This window comes from Gracilinanus agilis, chromosome 2, assembly GCF_016433145.1.
Source record: "Gracilinanus agilis isolate LMUSP501 chromosome 2, AgileGrace, whole genome shotgun sequence".
NCBI classification, from domain to species: Eukaryota; Metazoa; Chordata; class Mammalia; order Didelphimorphia; family Didelphidae; genus Gracilinanus; species Gracilinanus agilis.
In genome coordinates this window covers 428789037-428815342 of record NC_058131.1, presented here as the reverse complement: position 1 = coordinate 428815342, position 26306 = coordinate 428789037, and the positions used below count along the sequence as shown (strand labels likewise).

The window sequence follows — 26306 nt, the reverse complement described above, 5'->3', positions numbered from 1 at the left end:
TTTTTCCCTTTTTTATTTAGAATATTTTTTCATGGTTACATGATTCATGATCCCCTCCACGTTTTCTTTCCTCTCCCCTCCAAAATCCAACAAACAGTTCCACTGGGTTATACATGTACCATTGTTCAAAACCTATTTCTATATCATTCATATTTGCAGTAGTGATCCTTTAACGTCAAAACCCTAATCATATCCCTATTGCACTACGTGATCGAGCATATATTTTTCTAATGCATTTCTGGTTCCACATTTCTTTCTCTGGATGTGGACAACATTCTTTCTTATAAATTCTTCTGAATTGTCCTGGGTCATTGCATTGCTGCTGGTAGAAAAGTCTATTCTATTACATTAGATTGTAGCAGTTTTTGTCAAATAGTGAGTTCTTCTCCCAAAAGCTGAGGTCTTTGGGTTTATCAGTTTTCTTCTATTTTAAATAAAATTATTTTTAAACTACAATCTATTTATTCAACACTTTTAGGAATTCAAGAAAAAATTCAGTTTGCTGTGATGGAGTGGCTTTATGGACTTCAGAAAAATTAGTGAAGAACATTATACACAAAACTATTTCCATCCATGGATTGATAATGTAGAGCCATAAAATTTTGGGGTGTCATCATATGACTCAGTTGCTTCTAGGCTATATATTCCCCTTCCCCAGGGGACAATGTCAATTCCAAGTATCCCAGAGAAAAGAAGGAGTCATATTTAAGAGAGAGAGGAGGGGAAAAAAGGGTCGAATCATGATCAAGGTAAGAAGTAAAGTAAGGGATGGAAGACAATGACAAAAAGTTTGTCCCTTCTACAGGGATCATTTTCTCTTATGGTGCTTAAGTTGTAAAACCCAGTGGTCAGATCTGGACAAGATTTGAGAGTAATTTTTGCATTGAGAAAGAATATAAGTAGGTTACTCTTTCTTTAGACACTGTGGCTCATTGTACTTGGTGGGGGGGGGGAGTCTACTAATTCTCATGCTAGCTTCAATAGTAGGTCTCCTCTCTTGTGTGGACCATAAGAAGGATTTTGAGTTGGGATATTTAGCTGTACTCATTTCCACAAGCTAAAATTCAAGGGTGAGGATATGACAAAGGTTAGGGCCTGACAATCTTTTTGACTTACTTCAATTGCTTTTGCTTAATGTCTCAACCCTAAAGAAGTCCCAGCTGCTACTAAGAGTTTACATTCAACTCAGGCCAAGGAAAAATGTCAATGTATGATTTCACAGAGGACTGGAGTACAAAAAGACCAAGGGAAGCTCATTTTGTGGTATATATAGACACAGGTATTTTAGACAGTGCTCAGGGTCACAGAGGCTTCTGGCTGCCTACTCTGTACTCTGAGACAGCTGCCTTTGCCCGTTACGTCTAGAAATCTCTAGGACATAAAAGCCCATGCAAAGATTCTGTAAAAATAAAAAAATTATGAATTAGGGATTATGAATCTCTGAAAAAGAATGTCTTATCAAATGGTTAAATTGCTCAGCATAATAGCTAGATCCACTGGGATAATTATTGCGTACTCAATGTTTCTTTAAAAGGTCCTATATAAAAAGTACTCTTTAAATGGTTGCTGACATCATAAATTAATGGTGGATTCTCAATAAATAAAAAATGAAAATACTTTGGATTTTAGAATATGCAACATTCTACTTGAATCACAGCTCATCAAATGTGGCAATGTGGCCTTAATGAAGTCAATTTATATCTCATCGTCTGTTTCTTTATTCATCAGATAAGTATATATATTTCAATAGCTCCTTTCTGAGATTCCCTTCTTTTAATATTATCTTAGTTTATAAGTCATTGAATGGATGATAAGGTGAGATAAATAAAAAAGGTCAAATCTTAGTGCAAGGTTTTTAGTGCAAGATTTCAAAATATAATTAATGCAAAATCATTCAATTTCATAAAGACTAAGAACTTTCTTTCAACTGATTTGGACAAGTAATTTTGAAAATAAGAAATATGTTCTATCAACATTCATGTGAAAAAATGTTCTAACTCACTAATAATGAAATTGATATTAAAGAAAACTCATATGAATAGTGAAGTTGACCAAAAAAAGCAAAATAACATCCTGGAGAGGTAGGAAAACCAGTAAACAAGTATATTTTGGGGGGAGATATAAATTGTTTTAACTGTTCTGGTTAACAATTTGACAATATGCCTAGAAACTGCATGTTCTTTAACCCAACTATACTACTGGACTCATAACCTAAAGAAATCAAAGAAAGATGAAAAAGTTTTTCAAAACTAAAATATTTATGCCAACTTTTTTTCTATTATACTAAAATTTAAAGCTAATATAGGAATGTCCTGCTACTGGTGAATTGCCAAAAAATTGTGATATGTGAGTGCTTTGGAATGCTATTAGGCACTAAGAAATTATAAATAGACAATTTCAGAATAAAATGTGATGAACTTTATGAACTGAGGCAGTGTAAAATGATTCAGGTTAGGAGAACAATGTATTCAATGACAAAATTCATCATATAGCAAAAGTCTGAAAGAATTTTAAACTGATCAGGTAAAGCTAATCCATGTGTTCAAAAAATGTAAATCAAATATGACACACTCAACTCCCGACAAAGGGATGATTAACTTTTAAGGCCTAAAGACTGCTCTATCTATCAATTTATCTGTCTGTCTGTCTATCTATCTATCTATCTATCTATCTATCAATGTCTTTCTACAAGGTGCTTTTATATATCTATGTACAATGTGTGAAATTTTTTTGAAGGTTCTTTAGATTTTAGGGTTGTGGCCCTATGCTCCTAGAATGGAGTCCCAGGATTAAAAAAAAAAAACTTTATAATTTATATACAGGTTCAATTGTAGACAATCTCTCTGGCAAGGGACTAGAAAGAACAGGACTTGGGAAAATCTTCATTTCATAGGTGGGATTTTGATTGTTCCTTGAAGAAGGCAGAGGAAGTTAGAAAGTAGATAAGAGAAAGAAAAGAGTCATAGTTTTGAGATTTTATGAAAAGAATTTTTGTTTGAGGAATAGCACTGAAGCTAATTTGAATGGATCTAAAAGTAGTAGAGGAGGAATGAAGTATAAGAAGAATAAAGGCCAAATTGAGCATTTTATATTTATTCTATAAGATATAATGAATCACTAGAGCTTTAAAAATAGGAATGAAGGATTTGGGGCCAGATTTAGACTTTTGTAAGGTTTCTATAAATTTCTTTGAGGAGGCACTGAAGTTTCTTTAGATTTGGGATATGGATACCAAGCCCTAGACTGTTTCAGTAGTCTATTGAGTTGAAAAATAATAATTTAAGTAAAATAGAAATTGAAGGGACATTAAAAGATTTAAGGGGAAAATACTTTTTATAATTCATAATTATTTATTACATTATAAGATTCAGTTAGTTCCTCATTCACTCACTCCTCTCCTCCATTAGAGAAGGTATAGTTTGACAAAAATATATGTATATATAAAATTAAATCTTATTTATTTCTATTTATCAGTTCTTTCTCTGAAGATGGACATACATAAGTCATTCTTCAAACAATATTTCTGTTCCTGTATATAATGCTCTCTTGGTTCTGCTTATTTTACTCTTCATAATTTCATGTAGGTCTTTCCATGTTTTATTTTCCAAAATTAACCTACACATAATTTTTTATGGCTCATACTGGCTAAGAAATAGAAAAAAAATCAGTGGAACAGAACAGATACACAACATGTTTGTAGAAGATTTTAATAATCTTCTGTCCAACAAAGGCTGACATTCAGATTTTTGGAATAAGAATTCATTATTTGGTAAAAATTGTTGGATAAACTGGAAAGCCATCTAGCAACCCTCAAAAAAAAAAGATTTAAAGATATAGACCAGTATCTTACACCATTTGCTAAGATAAGATCAAAATGGATACATGACCTAAGTAATAAGGATAATAATCATATGCAAATCAGAACAGGGAAATTATTACCCATCAGATTTATGTATAGAAGAACTTATGAATAAACAAGTAAGTTGGAGAAAATCTTAGTTTCTTTTAAAAGAAGTTTTTATCTAAACTATATAAAGAATTTTGTCAATTACATAAAAATATAAACCATTCCCCAAGTGATAAATGGAAAATATTTTAATGGACTTAAGGAGAAAATACTTTTTGTAATCACTGTGTATTTGCAAGGCTAAGATCAATTGAAGGAGAAACTTTTTGAATTGCTACATTTTGAACTCTTCTTTGTATTCCCAGTGCAATAGGGAAGCAGTGCCCATCTTTCTATCTCAAAAAACACCAAATATGAAAATATATTAGCTTGAGTAAATAGTATTTAAAATACTCTGCAATTTTTGTTTCTTTTTTAGTGCATTTTGGCCATAATGGTCTACATACATATTGTGAAAACAAGCATTGTGGTCGAGGGAGTCATTGTATTGTAAATGAAGAGACCCAGATGCCAGAATGTCAGTGTTTGGAAGGCTGCAAACCTACCTATATGCCAATATGTGGATCTGATGGCAAATTTTATGAAAACCACTGTGAGCTCCATCGGGCTTCCTGTCTGCAAAAAAAGAAAATCTACATTGTCCATAGCAAAGACTGTTTCTTCAAAGGTAAGAAATGTTTTTTTTTATTTCTTTTTATTGGACAGTATCACAGAGTTTTGCCTGGCTATCCAAATGTCATTTGAGAACCTAAATTTTCAAGTATTCTTCAGCCAAATCAGTCTTGGATCCAGGACCATCTCCATGCCATGATAGTATAGTTCATTTCTTGTTCTGGGGTTATAATATTTATTATTGGACATATATTTTTGAAAATGAATAAATGTAATTGGGAGGTAATTTAGGAGTGTAGGAAATAGTTTTGTTTAATTAAGTCATTCTTTTAGGAGACTTAGATTAAATATAGTACTTTTGCTTGAGAGGAATTACCCTTATCAGTGAGATCAAATATTCATTAGAGAACTGAACAATTATTTTGTAATTATGTTGTTTCCAAATATTTCTATGTTGATTTAGTATTACAATGGTTTGATTTATATTTTCCACATCTTTTCTGTCTAAAAGACATATTTTTTTCTTAGTATTGACCTCAGCATAATAAAATCACTCTAAACAGAGCTTTTTTCTAATATCAATAATTATGTAGATTATTTAAATTGGGGTTCTTTTATCCAGAGAAAGGATCCTAGTTTTGGAATTATTTGCCTCTTTTTTCTTTTCTATCAACAGTTTTTCCATTCTGAATAACTGAGTGATTCTGTCAGTAAAATGTTGCAAAGATTTGAACAATTTCTCAATTATTTTATTCTTACCAGAAATATGAATTTTTAATAATATTTACTTTTTAACTGGGAGTCTTTTTACAATTGAAGAATATCTTGGAGTTTCTGTTTCTATATAAATCTTAGGAAATCTGCATCTCAAATACCTATCTCTTTTTTTCATTATGCATATAATGAGTTTTTCATGGTAGAAAATTTTGGATGTATCACATCTGTGTCATTTTATAACTATTAGGTCTTTAAGTTTCCCTTCCTTAATGAATATTTTTAATTTATTTTTATTAATTAATTTAGAATATTTTGCCATGGTTACATGATCTATGTTCTTACCCTCCTCCTTCCCCGCTCCTAGAGCCAATGAGCAATTCCACTGGGTTTTACATGTATCAATGTTCAAAAACCTATTTCCATAGTACTTAATGAATATATTCTGATCTTAATTATTGTTCCTTTGTTTGTGATCTCTTTTTTTAACCCTTTACCTTCTGTCTTAAAATCGATACTAGGTATTGGTTCCAAGGCAGAAGAGAGGTCAGGACTAGGCAATGAGGGTTAAATGACTTGCCCAGGGTCACACAGCTAGAAAGTGTCTGAGGTCATATTTGAACCCAGAACCTCGCATCTCTAGCCCTGGCTCTCAATCCACTGAACCACCCAGCTGCCTCCTGTTTGTGATTTCTTTTGACTGTATATTAAGATAATAGGAGGCTTTAGGAAGTACTTTGAATTTCTAATTAGAAGACCTCAGTTCAATTTCTGCCTCTAACATTCATTTTCTATATGGTTCTGGGCAATTCATTTAAACATATTTGTCTTTTATCAGTTAATAGGCTTAAATTAAATAACCTTTAAGATTCCTTCAGGTGTGTGTGTATAAGTTTGTGTGTGTGTATTCTTATAATGCTAGGGATTTAGTTTGATAATGGTCCACCACTCTTGAATTAAGTAATAAAATTCTCCTCTCTAATGAAAATCCATTTTGATTGTCTAAGGGCAAACCAGACATCTCTGTAAGCTTTAGAAGAAATATAGAAAAAATCTGTGACAAATTTTGATATTCTAGAAAGCCACTGGATGAACTGAAATTGAATGGAACAGGAAAATGTATCAACATTTTGGTGGGAAACTTCATTATGTTCACTGTGATTTGCATAAATTATTGTCCTATTTTGGAATCAGCAGAGTGAAACATTCTTCTTCCTTAGTATTAGAAGCCTTTAGCAAACCCCCTGAAAATTAATTACTTTGTCATAGTAGCTTAGTTTGGAGAGGACATCAGCTTTGGTCTAGTCTTTACTGACTTTAAAATGGGGTAGGATTTTATGAACCTTCAAGGACTGCAGGTTTCAGACTTTCTTCTCATTGGTTTGCTTTTATTTTGTCCTTGCAACTGTTGAGGTTCTGACTGCAATGGTTATATCTACTTTGGGAGTTAAGAAGAAAAAAATTAGAACAAGTGTCAACTTCATGTTTGTACAAAGAGCCCACCAAACAATCTCTAACTTGGATAAAAGAAATTATGTGAATAATCCCAAAATAACTGACAAAGATTTCTAAAAGTGATGAGCTCTTCCTTTGTCACATGTGCACTCTAAGCTTGAGTCTACTTTACACTGAATTCCCTATGTTTGGGCATATTGTCACTGGCTTCAGGATGGAATGTTCTTCTTATATCCTTGTTCAAAAAAGAAATTCTTGCCAAAGTGATATCAAATTGATTACCAATGAGGGAAATATATTAGTGAGTGTCGCTGAGATTTAACATTGGATAGATACACCCTAAACTGTCAGGATCCTCTATTTTCTGTCACCACTTACTTTCTGGTGGGAGATCCATTTCAGTAAGAATATAGAGAGTATCTATGATTTTTAAGCTTTTTCCTTCTGTCTTAATATCAAATCTAAACCAGAAGAGTGGCAAGAATTGGCAATTGGGGCCCAGAGTCCCATTGCTAGGAAGTATATGTAGTCAAATTTTAACCCAGGTCTTTCCAACTTCAAGCCTTGGGACACTATTCACTGTGCTACCTAGCTGCTCCTAAATTGTAGATTCTTGTTCAGTTGTAGTTGTGTCTGCCTCTTTCTGCCTTCATTTGGAGTTTTCTTGGTAAAGATAATGGAGTGGCTTGCCATTTCCTTCTCCAGCTCATTTTTACAGATGAAGAAATTGAGGTAAGGTAAGATTAAGTGACTTGACTTAATCACACAACTAATTAAGTGTCTGAGACAGGATTTGAGCTGAAGAAGATAAATTTTACTGACTCCAGGCCTGGCACTTTATCCACTATGCCACCTAGCTGCTTGAATACATTCTTTCTCTTCTATTTGTACTTCTGAAAAGGTATCTTTGAAACTTGAAGTATAGTGTCCTGTTCCTATTGTTATTCTATCTCTTTCCCAATGTCAGAATCCTAAAACAGATTTTCTTTATGATCTATCATCAATGTTTGTCACTGAAAGTATTAATTTTTAGGAATGTGAAAAGTCGTTATTTTAGAATTTTTCTTTTCAGTTTCCCACTTCTATGTGTTGTGAATTTGCACTTTCCATGTTGGGATATCTGTCTTGATTTTTATATCCTATTTGCTTATGTGTCATTAATTTTCTTCATATTTTATTTTTATAAGAAATACTTTTGTTTAATTTCTCTTTATCTGCAAATTCTGTTATACTTGTGATTTTATTAAAAATTCTTGTTTGCTTTTACTGAGTGTAGAATATCTATAAACACCTTTTTGGTATATCTGTTGCTCTGTTTTTTTTCTTTTTTTGTGGTAGTTTCTTTTTCACTAATAATCCTTAGCTGATCCATTTTCTCTATACTTTTCCACTTTAATTTCAATTGTGCTTATACAAAACTTTATTATTTGTTTTTATTTTCCTTTATTTTTCCCTATTTCTATTTTTTTAGAATTTTCTGATTGTTGTGTTTTTGATGTGTATTTAAGAATTTTGGTTTTCTTTGATCTCAGTACTTCCCATTCTTTGCTTGTTGATTTTAATTGAATTTTATGTTGAAAAATACTTGAAATGTTGAATTTTAGGTTGAAAAATATGATGAAAAATCTCCCTACTGCAGAAACCTTTAAAAAGAAAGACTTGAACTAATAATGTCATTGTTGTAGGTAGAGAAAGGAAACTTTCCCCAAAGAAATTTCCAAATATGTGGTGGTATTTAGAAATATTTTACTCCTGTATGTGGACTTAAAGTTTTCTTCTTTTTGTTTGCTTTTGATCCATCAATCTAAGTACTTCTTGAGTTTCAAAATTACCTCTTCTGTGATCTAAAATTGATCTGCTATCTATAGTCCTTTCTTCTTCTAAATATTCCTTTATAAAAACTAATTAATATTGTTTTGGATGATATCTATGACATCTTAACTATTCACACTGAGAGCAGGGTAATAATCTATTAAGAAATCAATTCTATAAGGATAATAGATGTAGTTGGTAGTTTTTATTGGGAAGATAATACTAGGATTTGGCCTTAAATCTATTGGAATTAAAGTACATTGAAGTGTCTTGCCACTAAGAATCCTGAATGTAAGATATAGAAAGCCATGACCTAAGTACCCAGTCTCCAAGTACTTATATGACTTAGTATAATAAGCCTAATAATAAGTCTAATAGTTATCTATATTCCTCCCATAAATAATCACTATAACTTTCTATTCTTCCCCATCATGATATGTGTATTTTTAAAACAGAGGCCTCATATTTTACAGGAGGAATATCCTGCTGTTATTTTTATTAACTTGTTATTTCCTTAAATAACTTTAGTTAGAACTGGGGTTGGGGGGCAGCTGGGTAGCTCAGTGGATTGAGAGCCAGGCCTAAAGAGAGGAGGTCCTAGTCCCAGCTGTGTGACCCTGGGCAAGTCACTTGACCCCCATTGCCTGGCCCTTAACACTCTTCTGCCTTGGAACCAATATACATTATTGATTCCAAGATGGAAGGTAAGGGTTTAAAAAAAAACTGTTGTTTGTTTTTGTTTATTTTCTGGTGTGTGTGTGTGTGAACTGGAAAAGAGTGAAAACATAAGCAGGAAATATTGAATTATGATATGGAGGTGTTTGTAAGTAGCTCATTTACAATTTTGCTAAGGTAATAGCAAATAAGGTAATTTCCAGTACACCATGTATTATTTTAAAATATTTTTATTTCATTATCTTTTCCAATTACATTAATGTTTTAGCTTTTTGTTTTTATATATTTTAAATTCCAAATTCTCTATCTTCCTCCCTCCCTTCCTACACCCATTGGGAAGGCAAAGAATATAATATCAGCTATATTAGTAAAGTCATGCAAAGCATTTTTCCACATTTGCTGTGTTTTAAAGAAAGCACACACAAAAAGAAAAACTAAGTGTAAACAATATGCTTTAATCAGTCCTCAGAGGTCAACACTTCTCTCTCTGAACAGGGATGACATTTGTTATAATGGGTCTTTTGGAGATATCTTGATTAGAATAGCTAAGGCTTCCCAATTGTTTACAATTTCTCCTGGTTCTACTCACTTTATTTTGTATCAGTTCATGTAAGGCTTCCCAGGTTTTTATAAAAACATCCTCCTCAATATTTATTATAGCGCAATAGTATTTTATCACAATAATATAACAAAATTTGTTTAACCATTCCTTAATTTATGAGTATCCCATCAATTTTGAATTCTTTGACATCACAAAAAAGAACTGTTTTTAAATATTTTTGTGAACATAGATCTTTTTCCCTTTCTTTTCTTTTCAAATTTAATACTGGTGTTTCTGTCAAAGGGTATGCACAGTTTTACATCCTTTTGACTATTGTTGATCCAGTTCTTGACTCCACAAATGATACATTTTTGTTCCTACTTCCTCACTTTTTCCTCACTTCCTCACCTGCCTTTACTATTTTCCTTTTCTGTAATGTTAGCTCTTCTAACAGGGTTGAGTACATTATTTCAGAGTTGTTTTATTTCTCTTTTCTCTAATAAATAGTGATTTCTAAATTTTTTCCTGTGGATTACAGCACTAAAACAATACCTCATAATTACTTTGATGTTTATAAAAGTCTTGTCTCATTTATTGCTTGTAGAAGCCAAACAAAATAGAAATGATTAGTGTTACTTTTTCTAGATAAGAATTGTGAGACCTAAAGTACTTGTGACTTTCTCAGAATCACACTTACTAAGTGTATGCATGAACATTTAATTTAAAATTTTTTTTCAATCACTTGTAAAAACTATTTTTACCCTTCAATTTTTATAATTCTGAATTTCACCCCTCTCCCCTCCTTGTTGAGAAGAAAAGAGATTCAGTAAAGTTTGTACGTGCGTAGTCATGTAAAACATATTTTTAATTAGTCATGTTGTAAAAGAAAACACAAATTAGAAAAATGAAAAAGGTAAAAAAAAAAAACCCAGTATGTTTCAATCTACATTTGGATTCCATTAGTTCTTTCTCTAGAGATGGATGGCATTTTTCATCATAGGTCCTAGATATTTGCATAGTTAAATCATTGACTTATACATTCAGTATAATATTTGATGTAAAATGTTGTCCTTGCTTCTGTTCTCTTCACTTCGCATCTGTATGTAAGTCTTCCCAGGTTATTCTGAAAGTTTCCTGTTCTTCATTTCTTATGGCACAATAGTATTCCAACATAATTATTTAGCACAACTTTTTCAACCATTCTCTAATTCATGGGCATCCCCTTATCTTCCAATTTTATGCCAGCACAAAAAAAAGAGCTGCTATGAATATTTTTTTATTTATATGTCTTTTCCTCTCTCTTTTTAAATCTCTTCTGTATACAGAATTAATAACAATATACTTGCAGAGAAAACAGGTAATGTAGGAAGATTTTTTTCTTTTTGTTTTTAAAAGAATTTTCTTTAGTTTTAGAAAAATTTTCCATGGTTACATGATTCATGTTTCTACTTTCCCCTTCACCTCCACAAGCTCTCCCTCACCATAGCCAACGCATATTTCCACTGGTTTTAACATATGTCATCAATCAAGACTTATTTATATATTATTGATAGTTGCACTAGGGTGGTCATTTAGAGTCTACATACCCAATCATGTCCGCATCAAGCCATATGTTCAAGCAGTTGTTTTTCTTCTGTTTTTCCTCTCCTGTAGTTCTTCCTCTGAATGTGGGTAGCGTTTTTTTCCATAAATCCCTCAGAATTGCCCTGGGGCATTGCATTGCTGCTAGTACAGAAGTCCATTACATTTGATTTTACCACAGCATATCAGTCTCTGTGTACAATGTTCTTCTGGCTCTAGTCCTTTCACTCTGCATCAATTCCCAGAGGTCATTCCAGTTCACATGGAATTCCTCCAGTTTATTATTCCTTTGAGCACAGTAGTATTCCATCACCAACATTTACCACAATTTGTTCAGCCATTCCCCAATTGAAGGGCATACCCTCATTTTCCAGTTTTTTGCCACCACAAAGAGCATGGCTATAAATATTTTTGTACAAGTTTGTTTGTTTATGATTTCTTTGGGGTACAAACCCAGCAATGGTATGGCTGGATCAAACGGCAGGCATTCTTTCATCACTCTTTGGGCATAATTCCAAAGTGCCATCCAGAATGGTTGGATCAGTTCACAACTCCACCAGCAATGCATTAATGTCACAATTTTGCCACATTCCCTCCAACATTCATTATTCTTCCCTGCTATCATTTTAGCCAATCTGCTAGGTGTGAGGTGATACCTGAGAGTTGTTTTGATTTGCATTTCTCTAATTATTAGAGATTTAGAACACTTTCTTATGTGCTTATTGATACTTTTGATTTCTTTATCTGAAAATTGCCTATTCATTTCCCTTGCCCATTTATCAATTGGGGATTGGCCTGATTTTTTATACAATTGATATAGTTCCTTGTATAGTTGAGTAATTAGACTCTGTCAGAATTTTTTTGTTATAAAGTTTTTTCCCAGTTTGTTGTTTCCCTTCTGATTTTAGCTGCATTGTTTTTGTTTGTACAAAAACTTTTAAATTTAATATAATAAAAATATTTATTTTACATTTTGTAATTTTTTCTAACTCTTGCTTGGCTTTGAAATCTTTCCTTTCCCAGAGATCTGACAAGTATACTCTTCTGTGTTCATTTAATTTACTTACAGTTTCCTTCTTTATATTCAAGTCTTTCACCTATTCTGAATTTATCTTGGTGTAGGGTGTGAGATGTTGATCTAAAGCTAATCTCTCCCATATTGTTTTCCAGTTTTCCCAGCAGTTTTTGTCAAATAGTTAATTTTTGTCCCAAAACTTGGGATCTTTGGGTTTATGCAGGAAGATTTAAACTGAAGTCTTCATGCTTTCAAATCTTGTATGTTGTTGATTATGTTAGTGCCCCATGGTTTTTGTTTGGGAGGTAAACTTCATATTGATATAAACCTAACATTGTTAATGTGATTATATTTGAAAGGACAACTGTATCTGAATGATTTGTTGGTAACTGAATGGATGGAGAGGAACCACTTTCTTCTGGAATTATCAAAAATTGCTTCTTACGTTTTGAAAAGGATATATAGTAGAAGCCAGGCACTATGAGTAAAAGGGCTATTTCAGGACAGTGGTAATGACTTACTGCATCTCTATTACATTTTGGGAGTATTACTGCTTTCACCACCATAATATTTTTGGGGAAAGTAAATTTGGCAAGAAATGAGTATTATCTCTGAATTGAGAGAAATAAAAACTCCTATTAGAAGGCAACTATTAAAAAATACAAATTATTTCAGATATCTCCCCTTAGTATTTTCTAAATATTAAATTATAGCAGCATATTACCAACCTGAATTTTATGGCAATATTTTCCAAATTCTGCTTTATCCTCAGAGAAGGAGATTTACCTCACACATAATGTCTTTGTAGTAAGAAACCTTGCATGTTTTCATTTGACAAACTTTATTTATGACAAACTGATAGTTACAGACTTTACAATCTGAAATCTGTATGAAAATGTGATTCATATTTTTAAGGAGTTCAAACCCATGGAATTGTGAGATTGTAAGGAAAACTTATTTTCTTTATGACATTTTCAGTTAGTTTGAAAGACTCTCGGATCAAAAAGTAGAGATTAAGCATTTGAATATTGCCTTTGTTGCTTAAAACTTATGTGAGTCTACCACTACTTTAAAAACTACCGTTGTTCCTTATTTTCTAAAGGGTATAATAGAAATCTCTAAAATTGGCTTTTAAATCACTTCAGGGCACAAGCTAGATTTCACAGCATCAGACTTCCTTGTTCTCTTTCTCAAAATCTATAATCTAACTAACCTGCCCATCTCTCTGCTTCATTTCCTTACTTATACAGTTCATTAGAGACTCTTAAATACAACAGTTTGTATAATTTTTTACTTAAAGTCAGATAATCATGACTTAAAATCTTCTCACAGATATAAGCTATCTGGGTGACTCTTCATGAATTGTTTCTTTCCCCTTTCCTTTAGTTTCTACTCTTGTACATTGTGATAATTGCTGTCTTCCTCCAGAGGTATTGAGTAGATAAAAAAAGGTATTTGTCAAATCATATAAAGTACATAAATGAATGTTATCTGTCTTTGCATGTAGATATATCTTTATATCGATGTGTAAGTCTGTATGTGCTCATCTCTGATGTATGTTCTTTGAAAACAAGAGCAGTTTCATATTTTTGTTTTTTTGTATTCTCACCTTAAATACAATGTAACATCGGTTTGTAATAAATGTTTGTTATTGACATTAGTTGACATATTCTTTGGCCCTCAATGTTCCCATTTGGAAACTGAGGGGTTTAATTTTGATGATCTCCCTCCCTCAAAAATATTAATTAGAATCTGTGGTTTTTATCTCCTTTCCACTCCTGGTCTGCACTTGCATTCTCATGTTACTCTTGTCTTTAGAATGATGATAACAGAAAACCAAATGTATTTCTGTAAGAGTAATCAGTCATTAACATGTGCTCTCAAGTAGAAAGAATTATTGAGAAATCTCAAGTACTCACTGATGTGAGCAACCGGAGATATGTTTATGATTGTACTTATAAGAGCTAGACAGAAGTACTTGAGAAATCATTCCAAACATTATGGAAACAATTCAAAGATGAACAAGGAAAAATTATGGCTGACAAGTCATTGTAAGGGAACAATTTTTCCTGTTTGCAGATGGAAGATATCATACTTCTGATGACTCAGTTTGGTTTTACTGGACTAGTAAGTGCTATATAATAATTTCCTATATTCTAGTTTCCACCTTCTAGAAAACTTTTAGAATTATATCAAAAATTCTCTCTTAAAATTTCTTATTTAGGCCTCAGAGAAAGAATGTGTATAGACTTTGTACTCTCAAGGGGCTTCTGACTGCTTACAGTGTTTGTTCTTGGACCAAGAATATATAAAGTTTGCATATGACTTTCTTATTTGGTTCATCCTGTATTTTCTTTTAGGAAGAAATAACTGGAAACTAACTTTACACTTTTTACTTAAGATTTCTGGAAATGAGCTATCCTGAAGTTTCTTTAGTTGGTTTTTTTTATGGTTTCTTAGTAATCTGATGATTCTTAAATAATCATTAAATACTTTTTGAAGTCAACTATTTGATATAATTTACATTTAAGTTTTTCTTCTGTTATCATTTATCATACAATTGTTTGTGTTGTACACTTGTAATGTTATGTACATCTGTTTGCTACTTTGTGATTTTAATAGAAGTAATATTTTTGCAAAGTTTCGTAACTTTGCAAATGAACTATTCATTTTCCTTCAAATTCTTTTCCCTAGAGAACTTATTTAATTTAAAATTCCTTTAAAAAAAAACTCTTATCTTTCAGGTACTCTTATTGTTATTGTGGCCAAGACAACACATTTTCTCTGTGAAACTCCGTATCATTTTTGTAAATTTGCCCTCTTTTAGTTTTAACTTTAGGTTACTCTTAAATGAATTATTTCTTCATTGTATTTATTATCTTTTTCTGTTTGCTCATATACCTACCTTGAGATCCTCATTTCTGATTTAATGTTCATAGCAAGCTTTGCAAATTCTCACAGTCTTAGATTATTCATGCCATATTTGATCCTGACCTGGTTGTGTATACTTTTGCCATTGGTTTATTTCACACCTGGTATGTGTATATGCAAAGTAGGCAGAATTCTATAGTCTTTCTGCACACCACTGAATACCAATGTTTAGAGTATTCCTCTGAATTTTCTTTCTTAATGACCATTTCTGAGCCAATCTTTTGGCCTGTTCACCTGAGTTCCTACAGGATTCTTTTCGAACCTGCCTTTCCAATTGGCTTTTGACATATGGCTACAGGTTACTTCAGTGTTTTTCTAGATGAAATTGTTTATATTTCATTTTGTGGGAAGCCAATAAGAGAATAGATAAAAATCTGAGACCCTTCTTTTGACACCTCTTATGATCCATACCTTTTCTTATTGGAAAAACATTATAGACTTATTGAAAAGCTTTGAGTCCTTAGCAGACCAGCAACTACTGAGCTAAAAATTTCTCTCCTTGATAATTAAGAAGCCTGAACTCTTAAAAAATATAGTCAAGGCTGGACACAGACAAAGATAGAGATAAGATTGAAGCCAGACATTCTGACCAGGTGCAGTCCTGTAAATCAAGGCAGAATGCAATTAGTAAACATCTCTATGAAATATATTTCTGCTCCCAGAATTAACCCCTACTAATTGGTGGTTGGAATTTGGCCCTTGCCCTTGTACCCATCTCTCTACTTTTTAGACTTTAATGGGTTGTGTATGATTTGTAACCCCTTCACAGCTGTGACTCTTTTCTTTGTGTTCTTTGTTTGAAACCAGTATAAAATAAAAGTCCAAATTCCATAGCGTTGGAGCAGCGTGGGCTAACCACTAGTCTGGTTGTTCTCATTTTCTTTTTCCTGTCTTAACAATCCGACGCCGCAAAATGCCACTCAGAATCCCTACCATATAGAGGCTGGTTCTCTATATCATTTTGTATTTTACTTTGCATTGTTTGATTTTTTTTTGCCCACTTGATATCATTGCTATATTAATATATGAGATAATTGGTGTCTTTTAGGTCCTCTTGACCATTTCATTGAGGATCCTTATCATAGTAATAGTATTTCTATATGCTTGTAAGCTGTGGCCAGAATGATGTAGAGCTGGAAGATTCAGACTATAGAGATTCTTGTAAGAAAGATAGTTTATGCTTCTGTAACCTTCAGCTCTAAAAGATGCAATGAGTCTTCATATAAGTGACTGATCATACCCTGAGGATCATGTTATGTTACTTTTTCCCTTCCTAAACCCCATGCCCCAAAATGATGGCGTGAATTTTAATAACTGAAATGAGAATTTTTGTCTTAATTCATTGACTAGTATATATCAGTTGCAAGTTTCTGGCCTTCACAGTTATATTATATATTTTTTTTCAAAAACAAGGGATATGATGAAAGAGGAATAGACAGTTAAAAGAGCATTAGATTATTAAAGGCTCTGAATATCAAGCAGAGCATTTTGTGTTTTGTGTTGGAGGCATTGGAAAGCTACTTTAATTTAGTGTGCAAGCATGTGTGTGTGTGTGTGTGTGTGTGTGTGTGTGTGTGTGTGTGTGTTGGAGGATAATAGTAGGGGACAGCTATTGACTGGACCTGTACTTTAGACTTGTGTTGTATTTTAGATGTGGGTTGATAAGGACCAGGAGTAGAGTGATAGGATTATCAGAAAGGCATATTCTACAAATGTTGCAGAGTTAGATACTGATTTATATAATAAGTAAGATACAGTGAGAATTTTTAGTCCAGTCTTTCAGGATTTGGAGCATACTGTTGTTTTCTGCAGTAATAAGGAAGTAAGAGAGTGGGATGGTTTAGAGGAAAAGATAGTAAGTGACATTTTGGATACACTGGATTTACAATGTCTATGTGCATGTAGTTCAAGATGTACATTCCTAAGATTTCTTTAGTAATGCTCTACCTATCCCACCAAGTTATCCTATAATATAAGCAAATAATTTTTTGAGGTTACATTTGGTAAAAGATTTAAAAATTACTGATTGAAGATACTGAATTCTGAGAACATGCAACAAAACTGTAAAATAGCAGTGTCAATTTTCTTTTCATAAGCTATTTGAAGGCTTGCTTGTTTTTATTTAAAATATTATTTTTTTAATTTGGTGTTTATCCTTCCCACTCATAGTGTAATTTAATTGTTCATGTTATTTTCTGGGTTCTCATTTTTCTTTGACCATTTCTGGTAGCACAACTACAACTCATGCTTTTTTTTTTCATATACTGGATGCATTTTAAATTTTCTAGTCCTTTATTTTTATTCTGTTTTATTTTTGTTCAGTATATTCTTTTTTGTGTATGGTAGGTGAAAGTAATTTATTTGGGGATATTTTTTCTTATGTAATTTATTCCTTTCTTTCATTCTAACAGCTTACTCTGTTTTTTAACTCTTTCCTGATTTAAATTCCAATTGTTCTTAGAGTGTCTTTTTATAACTCTATTTTTTTCTGATTGTTTTCTCTAATTATATATTTTTGTCTTTATCTGTAAGTACAATACTTTGTCCTTTCAGTTATTTCTGCTAAACCTGCACTATGATATCCTCATGTCTTAAGGTTCTTTTTTTTTTTTTTTAAACCCTTACCTTCCGTCTTGGAGTCAATACTATGTATTGGCTCCAAGGCAAAAGAGTGGTAAGGGTAGGCAATGGGGGTCAAGTGACTTGCCCAGGGTCACACAGCTGGGAAGTATCTGAGGCCAGATTTGAACCTAGGACCTCCCGTCTCTAGGCCTGGCTCTCAATCCGCTGAGCTACCCAGCTGTCCCCCGGTTATTTTTTTTCTATTTCCTTAATTCCTGACTTCACTTTCATTTTTGTCTTTTCCCCCTAGTTTCAGAGCTTTACAGAAATATTTTTTCCCTTTTGTTTCTCCATTTTATTGAATTTTCCCTTATTTTTTACTTAGATAAATATTTAATTAGAATCATTCCCCCTGTTTTTACATTTAATTTTTTCTTTTATTTTTCTTTAATTTTTTCTTTAATTTTAATTTTTCTTCACCTTCTTTTGGGAATTATAGAATCCTCTTTCTATGTAGACATATAAATATTTTGACATTAATGAGTCCCTTAAACTTTCTCTTTCTTATTTACCTTTTTGGACTTCTCTTGTGTTTTGTATTTGGAATTCAGAATTTTTGTTTAGGTCTGGCTTATTCCTCAGGAATGCTTGGAAATCGTCTATCTTATTGAATATTGATTTTTTTCCCCTGAAAGAATATACTCAGTTTTGCTGGATAGGTGACTCTGGATTGTAAATCCAAATCTTTTGCCTTCCTGAATATCATATTCCATGCATTTCAATCCTCTAATGTAGAAGCCACTAGAACCCGTGTGATTCTGATTAAAAGTCCATGGTATATGAATATCGTAAGATAAAAATTAATATCAATAACTCTAAGTATTATATTTTATAAGATGTGCAAAGCTTAAGTATGACTACCTGAGTAAACTTTCCTACCAAACTCTCCCCCCAGCTGTGTTCCAAGAAGGAGAGAGAGGGCTGGGGTCCAACCAAAATTTTATCTTCCATATATACACACACAGTGTAAGCACTCAGTGTGAGCACATAAATAGGATACTGGGTATGGAGAGCCAATTCTATCCACAATTTTTCTTTCTACCTGCTTGAAGTATGTTTTCCTTAGCTTGGTGGCTCTTGAATTTAGCTATTATATTCCTGGAAGTTGTCATTTGAGGATTTCTTTCTGGAGGATATCTCTGAATTCCTTCAATTTCAATTTTATAATATTTTTCCATGATTTCATGATTCATATTCTTTCCTTTTCCTCCTTCTTCCCCTCTCTTGTGGCCAACAAGCAATTCAACTGGGTTTTACATGTGTCATTGGTCAAGACCTATTTCCATATTATTAATATTTGCAATACAGTGATCATTTAGAGTCTGCTTCCCCAATCATATCCTCATCAAACCATGTGATCAACAAAATGGTTTTCTTCTCTGTTTCTACTCCCACAGTTCTTTCTCTGGATGTATCATTAATAGTCTTCTATTTATTTGAGTATGGCCCTCCCTCGCACACCCCCAAGTGATGTTTTTGATTCCTTTCTTTGCTAACTGTTCCAATTTACTTTTTTTTGTAGGAGTTTTAATAATTATTTTCTCTTCATTGTTAACATTAACTCATGGGGCACATCCCATATTCCCCTTCTGTCTTCTTTCTCTCTTTAGTTAGTCACTCAAAAAGTATTTATTAAGTATCTAATCCAGAGATAGCAGTTCAGAGAAACACAAAAGAAAATCCCATCTTTCTAGAATTTCATAGTGTAATGGAAGAGAACATTCAGACAATTGTGGAAAAATTAGATATATGTAAAAGAAAATTTTAAAAAATAATAGATAATCAGTTCTAAAATGAGGCAGCATTAGGAATTGTTTTCTTCTTTCATGTACTCTTTTTTATGCAATTTAGTGTTACATACAAATGACACATCTGTAGGTAGTGTGTTTTGAGTTTCAATGTACTAATATTTTAAGCCTCTTCCTCCACCAATACTTATTTTATTTAAGATTCTCTTTCACTATTTTCTCTTTGTGTAATTTTAGGGAGAAATGTCTTAATGGATTTTGTTGAATTTTTGTTGAATTTTTGTTGAAATGTCTAATGTTATTTTGTTGTTATTTCAATCCTAACAAAAGTCCTTCTCTAATTTCTTTTTAAATTCTTTCTTTACCTTGTATTTTCTTTAGTTGTTCTGTTTATTTACATTTTTTTTGGTATTTCTTTTCCATTGGCAATTTACTTATATGATTTTTGATGCTTCAAATAACTTTTTTGATTATCTATATTTTTTCTAGGATTAGGCAAAATTTTGCCAGATATTTTGACTTCTCTCATATTTTTAGTTCTTTTGTTGATCAAAACTTATTTTTCATTCAATTCTGGTTTTTTTTTTATGGAAGCAAGATGTTATTTGAGTTCCTTTTTCTTTGTATTTAAAGATCTTTATCTTAGTCCCTGGAAGAATTTATGGATTATGACTGGAATTGTTGACTTTAACTACTATCATGTAATTTGCAGCAGTTTTTGTTTCTATTTTGAATTTCTGGACTAAGATCTTTAGATTAACTTGCTTCTGTTTTCTGTGTTCTGAAGTTCTTCTTTTTTTATGTTTGTATATTAGGTGTGTGTTGTTTTATAGTATTTTATAGTATTTAGGTTTTTGCCTTGTTATTTTATTCTGGTAGAATAATGACCATTAATTTATTTCTGTTCATCATGATTAATATGCCTTATTTCCCCAAAGTTATGTTTTCTTTTAAAATTATTCTCTCAAACTTTTTTCCTGATTTGTCCTTCCATATTCTGAGTGATTGCATTTGCTATAATTTTTCTTTTTTTCATTTTCTTGGAAATACTTGTCATTGGATATTCAGGTGTGCCTCTTATGCCAGTTATTTCTATTGCATAGGCCTCAGTTTCTGCATTTGTAATTCTCATTTCTCTCTCCAACGTTTGGGAATGCTCTTCTTTTGTGCTGTGCTTTTGAGGAATTCTTTGTAAACCTTTCTTCTTCAGATATTCATTTATTTTCCTTTTTCTTTTAACTTCCTTAGTGTACTAGTATGGCAACTAGATAATCCGGTGGATAAATTTGTCTCCTTCGAAATCAAATTTGGCTCTGACACTTACTGACTCTATGTGTCTAGTGATTCACTAAACTTTATATGTCTTAGTTTCCTCATCAGTAAAATATTGATAAAAATAACATACATTTTATAGTATTGATATGAATATAAAATGAGGTACTATGTATAAAGTGCTTAGCACTGTGTCTGGTGTATGTTAGTTACTTTACAAATAGTGAGTATTATTAATTATTTTTAAAGAATTTATAATATATCTTCAAAGCAGTACTGAATCAAAATAGTAAATCCTTGGAACACACTACTTTTTTATCTACTTAGTTTTTAGCTGAATATTTAGTGTGATGTTCAAACCACAGTGGGAAAATAAATTATTTTATAAAAATTGGCCCAGAATAAGGTGTTTCCTTGAGTATGTTTGATAATTCAAACTTAACAAACTTTGTTTTCTGCAAAAAAGAAATGTTAGCACAATATAGCTAACTTTCTGATTCCTATCGGTCTTTTTAAGGAGAAATTAATTCTTTGTATTCTTTATACCATATCTTACAACATCCTACACATACACACACAAAATTAAGATTTAGCAAGATAATAAATTTGGATTTGGCTAGTATGAAAATCTACTGAATTAATATGGAAGTCAGCCATTCCTTATAAACTGTGTTTTCACTTAGGGCATGTGCTTTTTATTGTTTTGTTTTTTAAAAAGTTGATGCTTTTAATGTCTTGCAAAATATCTTAATTTCAGTTAATTCCATGAATTAACTAAGAACTTCAAAGCTCAAAATTTTCTGTTTCCTTAGTTTTCAATGCCTTAATCATTACTTTCATTGTGGAATATGCTTTATGTTTAATTGGATTCATATCGGTTTCAGTGATTTCCAAAGAAAGAGGATATAGCATTTTAAGTTCTATGATCACATTCCCAGTATCACATACCAGTTACTACAGCAATAATGTACAATGTTCATGTAACATAATAACACAATATATGTTTTATTCTCAATAAAAAGAAACATAAAAAGCTAAAATGACAGTCATAAATTGGAAATTTCCTTAATGATATTCCCAATTTCATGTTAAGTTTTCTGTCTTGTATCAGATGGGTTGCTGGACTGTATACAGATGCACACATATGTAACGTGACTGTGGCAAAGACAAAATCTATGGTGTTTTTTTTTTTCAGAATAAAGCCACGAAAACAATACTTTACCCTTCCAAAGATGTTGCTGTGAGGAAGGATTTTATAAACATTAAATTATGATAGAAATGCAAGTTGTTGTATAAAACAACACAAAATAGTAGATTAAGAGCATTTGAGTCAGGAAGCCTTTTTTATCAAAACCTATTTCTCATACTTACTTGTTATATTAACATCTCAGTGCCTTGTTATGTTTCCTAAAATCATGTGATAGAGTATTTGTCTATCTCCATGAATAAATGGGATTTTGTGAATGGGGAATGGAATTCCTTATATCAATTAAAAAACATTGCCCTTTCACTGCAAAAACACAGACATCCACATAAAAATTTTTTTAAACTAATGGTTAATCATACTCATAAAGAAAATATGAAAAATATTTCATTTTACTATTGGAAACTTCTATAGAAGATCAAATAACATCTGTTCAGATTAATTTTGACTTTAAGATAAAAAGAATTATTTTCTTTTAAATAAAAAATAAAGTCTAACAGACTGTTCACATTTATGTTTCAACATAATATTTTCTGAATTTTTTCTCATTGAATTTTTTTATCTTGTCTACCATCCATTCAAAATAAGTTGATATTTTGTTAATGCCATGGCTGTATTATCTTGAGTAAGAGTCAAATTGCTTTTCAAACAACCCATGAAATTATGGAAGACAGAAACTTATTAATTGCTCAGTTTTAAACAATTCTGAAATTTACACTGCCTGAATGATGTTGAAATGGAGCCATTCAATTATTAGATTTTTAAAAATCCCCCGGCTAATGAAGATCACAAAAAGAAACATAAATGAACAAGGAAACCAAAAACTCCTCCATTTTGAAATAATAATGATAATAATAATGATATTGGCAACATGGTCTATTGGATAAAGAGCTAGATGAAAAGAGAGAGAAATATGGGATTAAAGCTAGCCAATTTTCATAATATCCGTGCCTGAGGAGATTTTTAAGATTCTCTATTATAGGGGCAGCTGTGTAGCTAAGTGAATTAAGAGCCAGACCTCAAAACAGGAGGTCCTAGGTTCAAATCTGACCACAGACATTTCCTACCTGTGTGATCCTGGGCAAAACACTTAACCCCCATTGCCTAATTCTTACCACTCTTCTACCTTGGAAACAATACATAGTATTAAATCTAAGGTGGAAGGTAAGGGTGTTTGTGTTTTTTTAAGATTGTATGTTACAGAATACTCATCTTCGTTGGTAAAAATAAATCACCAAATCCTTGGGAAACCTCTTCACTGATCAAAGCACTCCAGATTCTGTAATAAAAATGAATATGTCTAAGCAGTTAGAGAGCTGTCATACTAATGAAGAAGACCAAACATACCTTTATAGGGAAATACAAATTAGTTGCAAGATATTGTTGATTTAGGGCAATATTGACTTTAGTGATTGGAGTTATTTTTATTTTTTTTGAAAGAACAAATGGACTTTAAATTTGAGAAAATTAAAATTGTAAGTAAATTGTAAGTATATTTTTTGCTTATGTGGAGCCTTTTTTCCAGGGTAACATTGAATTTCTTTTTAAATTTTAAAGAACTCTATGGAAATATTTTTTTACACATATACAATTATCCTGAATCCCATTTGGACAGGCAATCTCTACCTTAGCAATAATCCTCTCTACCATATTTCCAACTAGCAGTCTTATGATGCCCTTTTGCTGTCTTCTACTAATAAGGAATTTGTTGATTATAGAAATGATTGCATCAATGTATTTCATTTTCTAAAACTTCCAACTCTATGTCCTATATCTGTCCTCTTCATCCAAATTTGGCAAGTATCATATCTTTTTTCTTAATAACATTAATCATTTAAATACTTGCAGACATAGATCAATTTTGTTTATAAGTCTTACCTTAGAGACTGAATATTGCTACTCAAAAGAATACACAAATTAACTAGATAACTAGATAAAATGCGGTCTACCATCTTACTTAGCTCTGTGAAGTTGTTTAACTTCTATGAACATCAGTTTCCTTATCTATAAGGTATGTGGTAATATATGGTCTTTCTACTGATCTCTGAGGGTTTGACTCACGAAACTCCTTTATGAAATTTGATGTATAAATTCAAACTAAGTTATTCTTGTTATATTTACTCAGAGGTCATGTATTAAATCTTTGATCAAGCCATTGCTCAGATTAAGTCATATGTATTTCAGATCATCTATATATGTTTGTATGTGTATATATATATATATATATATATACATATTGTAGAAGATTGTTGAATTCCCTGCATCTCCTCTTCATCTTCTTTAAAACATTGATTGGACTATAGATGACCTTTGAGGTCTTTTCCAGCTTTAGATATCTGAAACTTTGGTCCTAGTTTCTGTTTTGAGAAAAGGTTGAATGTGTCATCTAGGTGTAAAAAAAAAAAGTTTTTATTAATTCATTCTCTTAAAAGAAGTTACCTTGATGTTCATTTTTTAAATATTTTTACTTTAATATTTTATTTTTTCCAATTACATGTAATATCAATATTCCACATGAGTTTTCATAAGTTATATGATCAACCTAATCTCCCTCCTTTGTCTGCTTCCTCCTGGAGTTGGCAAGCAATTTGACCTGGGTTATACATGTATTATTTTTTTTATTTTTATTTTTTTTAATTTTAAATATTTATTAATATTTATTTTTAACACGGTTACATGATTCATTCTCCTACTTTCCTCTTCACCCCCTGCATTCCCCCCACCCATGGCCGACACACATTTCCACTGGTTTTATCATGTGTCCTTGATCAAGACCTATTTCCAAATTGTTGGTAGTTGCATTGGTGTGGTAGTTTCGAGTCCACATCCTCAATCATGTCCACCCCAACCCATGCGTTCAAGCAGCTGTTTTTCTTCTATGTTTCCTCTCCTGCAGTCCTTCCTCTGGATGTGGGTGGCGTTCTTTACCATAAATCCCTCAGAATTGTCCTGGGTTTTTGTATTGCTGCTGGTACAGAAGTCCATTACATTCGATTTTACCACAGTATATCAGTCTCTGTGTACAATGTTCTTCTGGCTCTGCTCCTTTCACTCTGCATCAGTTCCTGGAGGTCTTTCCAGTTCACCTGGAACTTCTCCACTTTGTTATTCCTTTTAGCACAATAGTATTCCATCACCAGCATATACCACAATTTGTTCAGCCATTCCNGGTAATACTATAGCTAGTCTTTATCTCTTTCTTGAGTCAGAGGTTTTGTGATGAAGTAGAAATATATTGAAATCTATTCCAGGAAGCCTGTATCCTTGTTCTCATTCTCAGACTATCTATGCTGTTGATAAATTCTTTCTTCATTCTGCTTCTTTGATAAGAGTAAGTAAAGGTAAGTAAAATGAGAATCTCCAATTAGATGCTTTCTAAGTTCCTTTCTACTTATGACACCCTATACTTTTATAATTTTTCCTTCATTTATTAGTCTTCAAGATCCCATTTCTTCTTTTCAATATAGATGCTTAATGTGATACTTTGTTTCTGCAAAAAGACACTTTCCATTAATTTTATCTTCTCTTCCCCCAATTACTCAAATAATTTTTCTTTCATAAAAAGTAAAGTATTTTGGTAAAAGTGCAAGAGAGGTAATAACTTTTCTGATATCACGCACCATATTCCAAATGCCTTGTCTTCTTTACCAAGGGAAGTGTCGTCAGTATATCACTTTAACTTGTATATGTTCATGATAACTCTCTGAAATAATTTAGAGTAGGATTGTGTTAATATCTTTATGTTTTTGTATTTTTACATTTAGGTTTCTTGGCTTTGTTTCCATTAATCTACATACCTCTTATTTTATCATATTTGTCATTCCTAATGATAGAAAAATATTCCATTTCATCCATCTTCCACAATTTATTCTATCATTTCTCAATAGGTGCCCCTTTTTGTTCAATCATTTTTTTCATTCCCTATCTGTCTTTTCAATTGTCACCATGGCATCTTTATGCAAACATCCCTGTTTAGTTTTGGTACATGATCTTATAGGTATTAGCTCCATCCTAATATTATGCTTTCTAGTTAGGTATATTGGCATTTCCTTTCCTGCATACTTCAACAGAACTGGATTTGGGTTTATCAACCTTAGTCTCATTTGGCTTGAGGAATAATTAATCTTACAATTAGACTAGACTTACCAGAAACAAGGAAAGTTAAGTTTCTCTTAATCATTTAAAGCATTTCATAAAGAAAAATGTTTAATTTTATG

General features: G+C 32.0%; 1 protein-coding gene across 1 annotated transcript in view; it reads left to right on the top strand.

The window, feature by feature from the left end:
* Positions 1–26306, top strand: part of FSTL4 (follistatin like 4) — an 874220-nt gene that overhangs the window by 341884 nt on the left and 506030 nt on the right. Inside the window, exon 3 of the mRNA XM_044661912.1 lies at positions 4326–4574. Coding sequence (XP_044517847.1) covers positions 4326–4574 — 249 coding nt within the window. The remainder of the gene's footprint in view (positions 1–4325; positions 4575–26306) is intronic.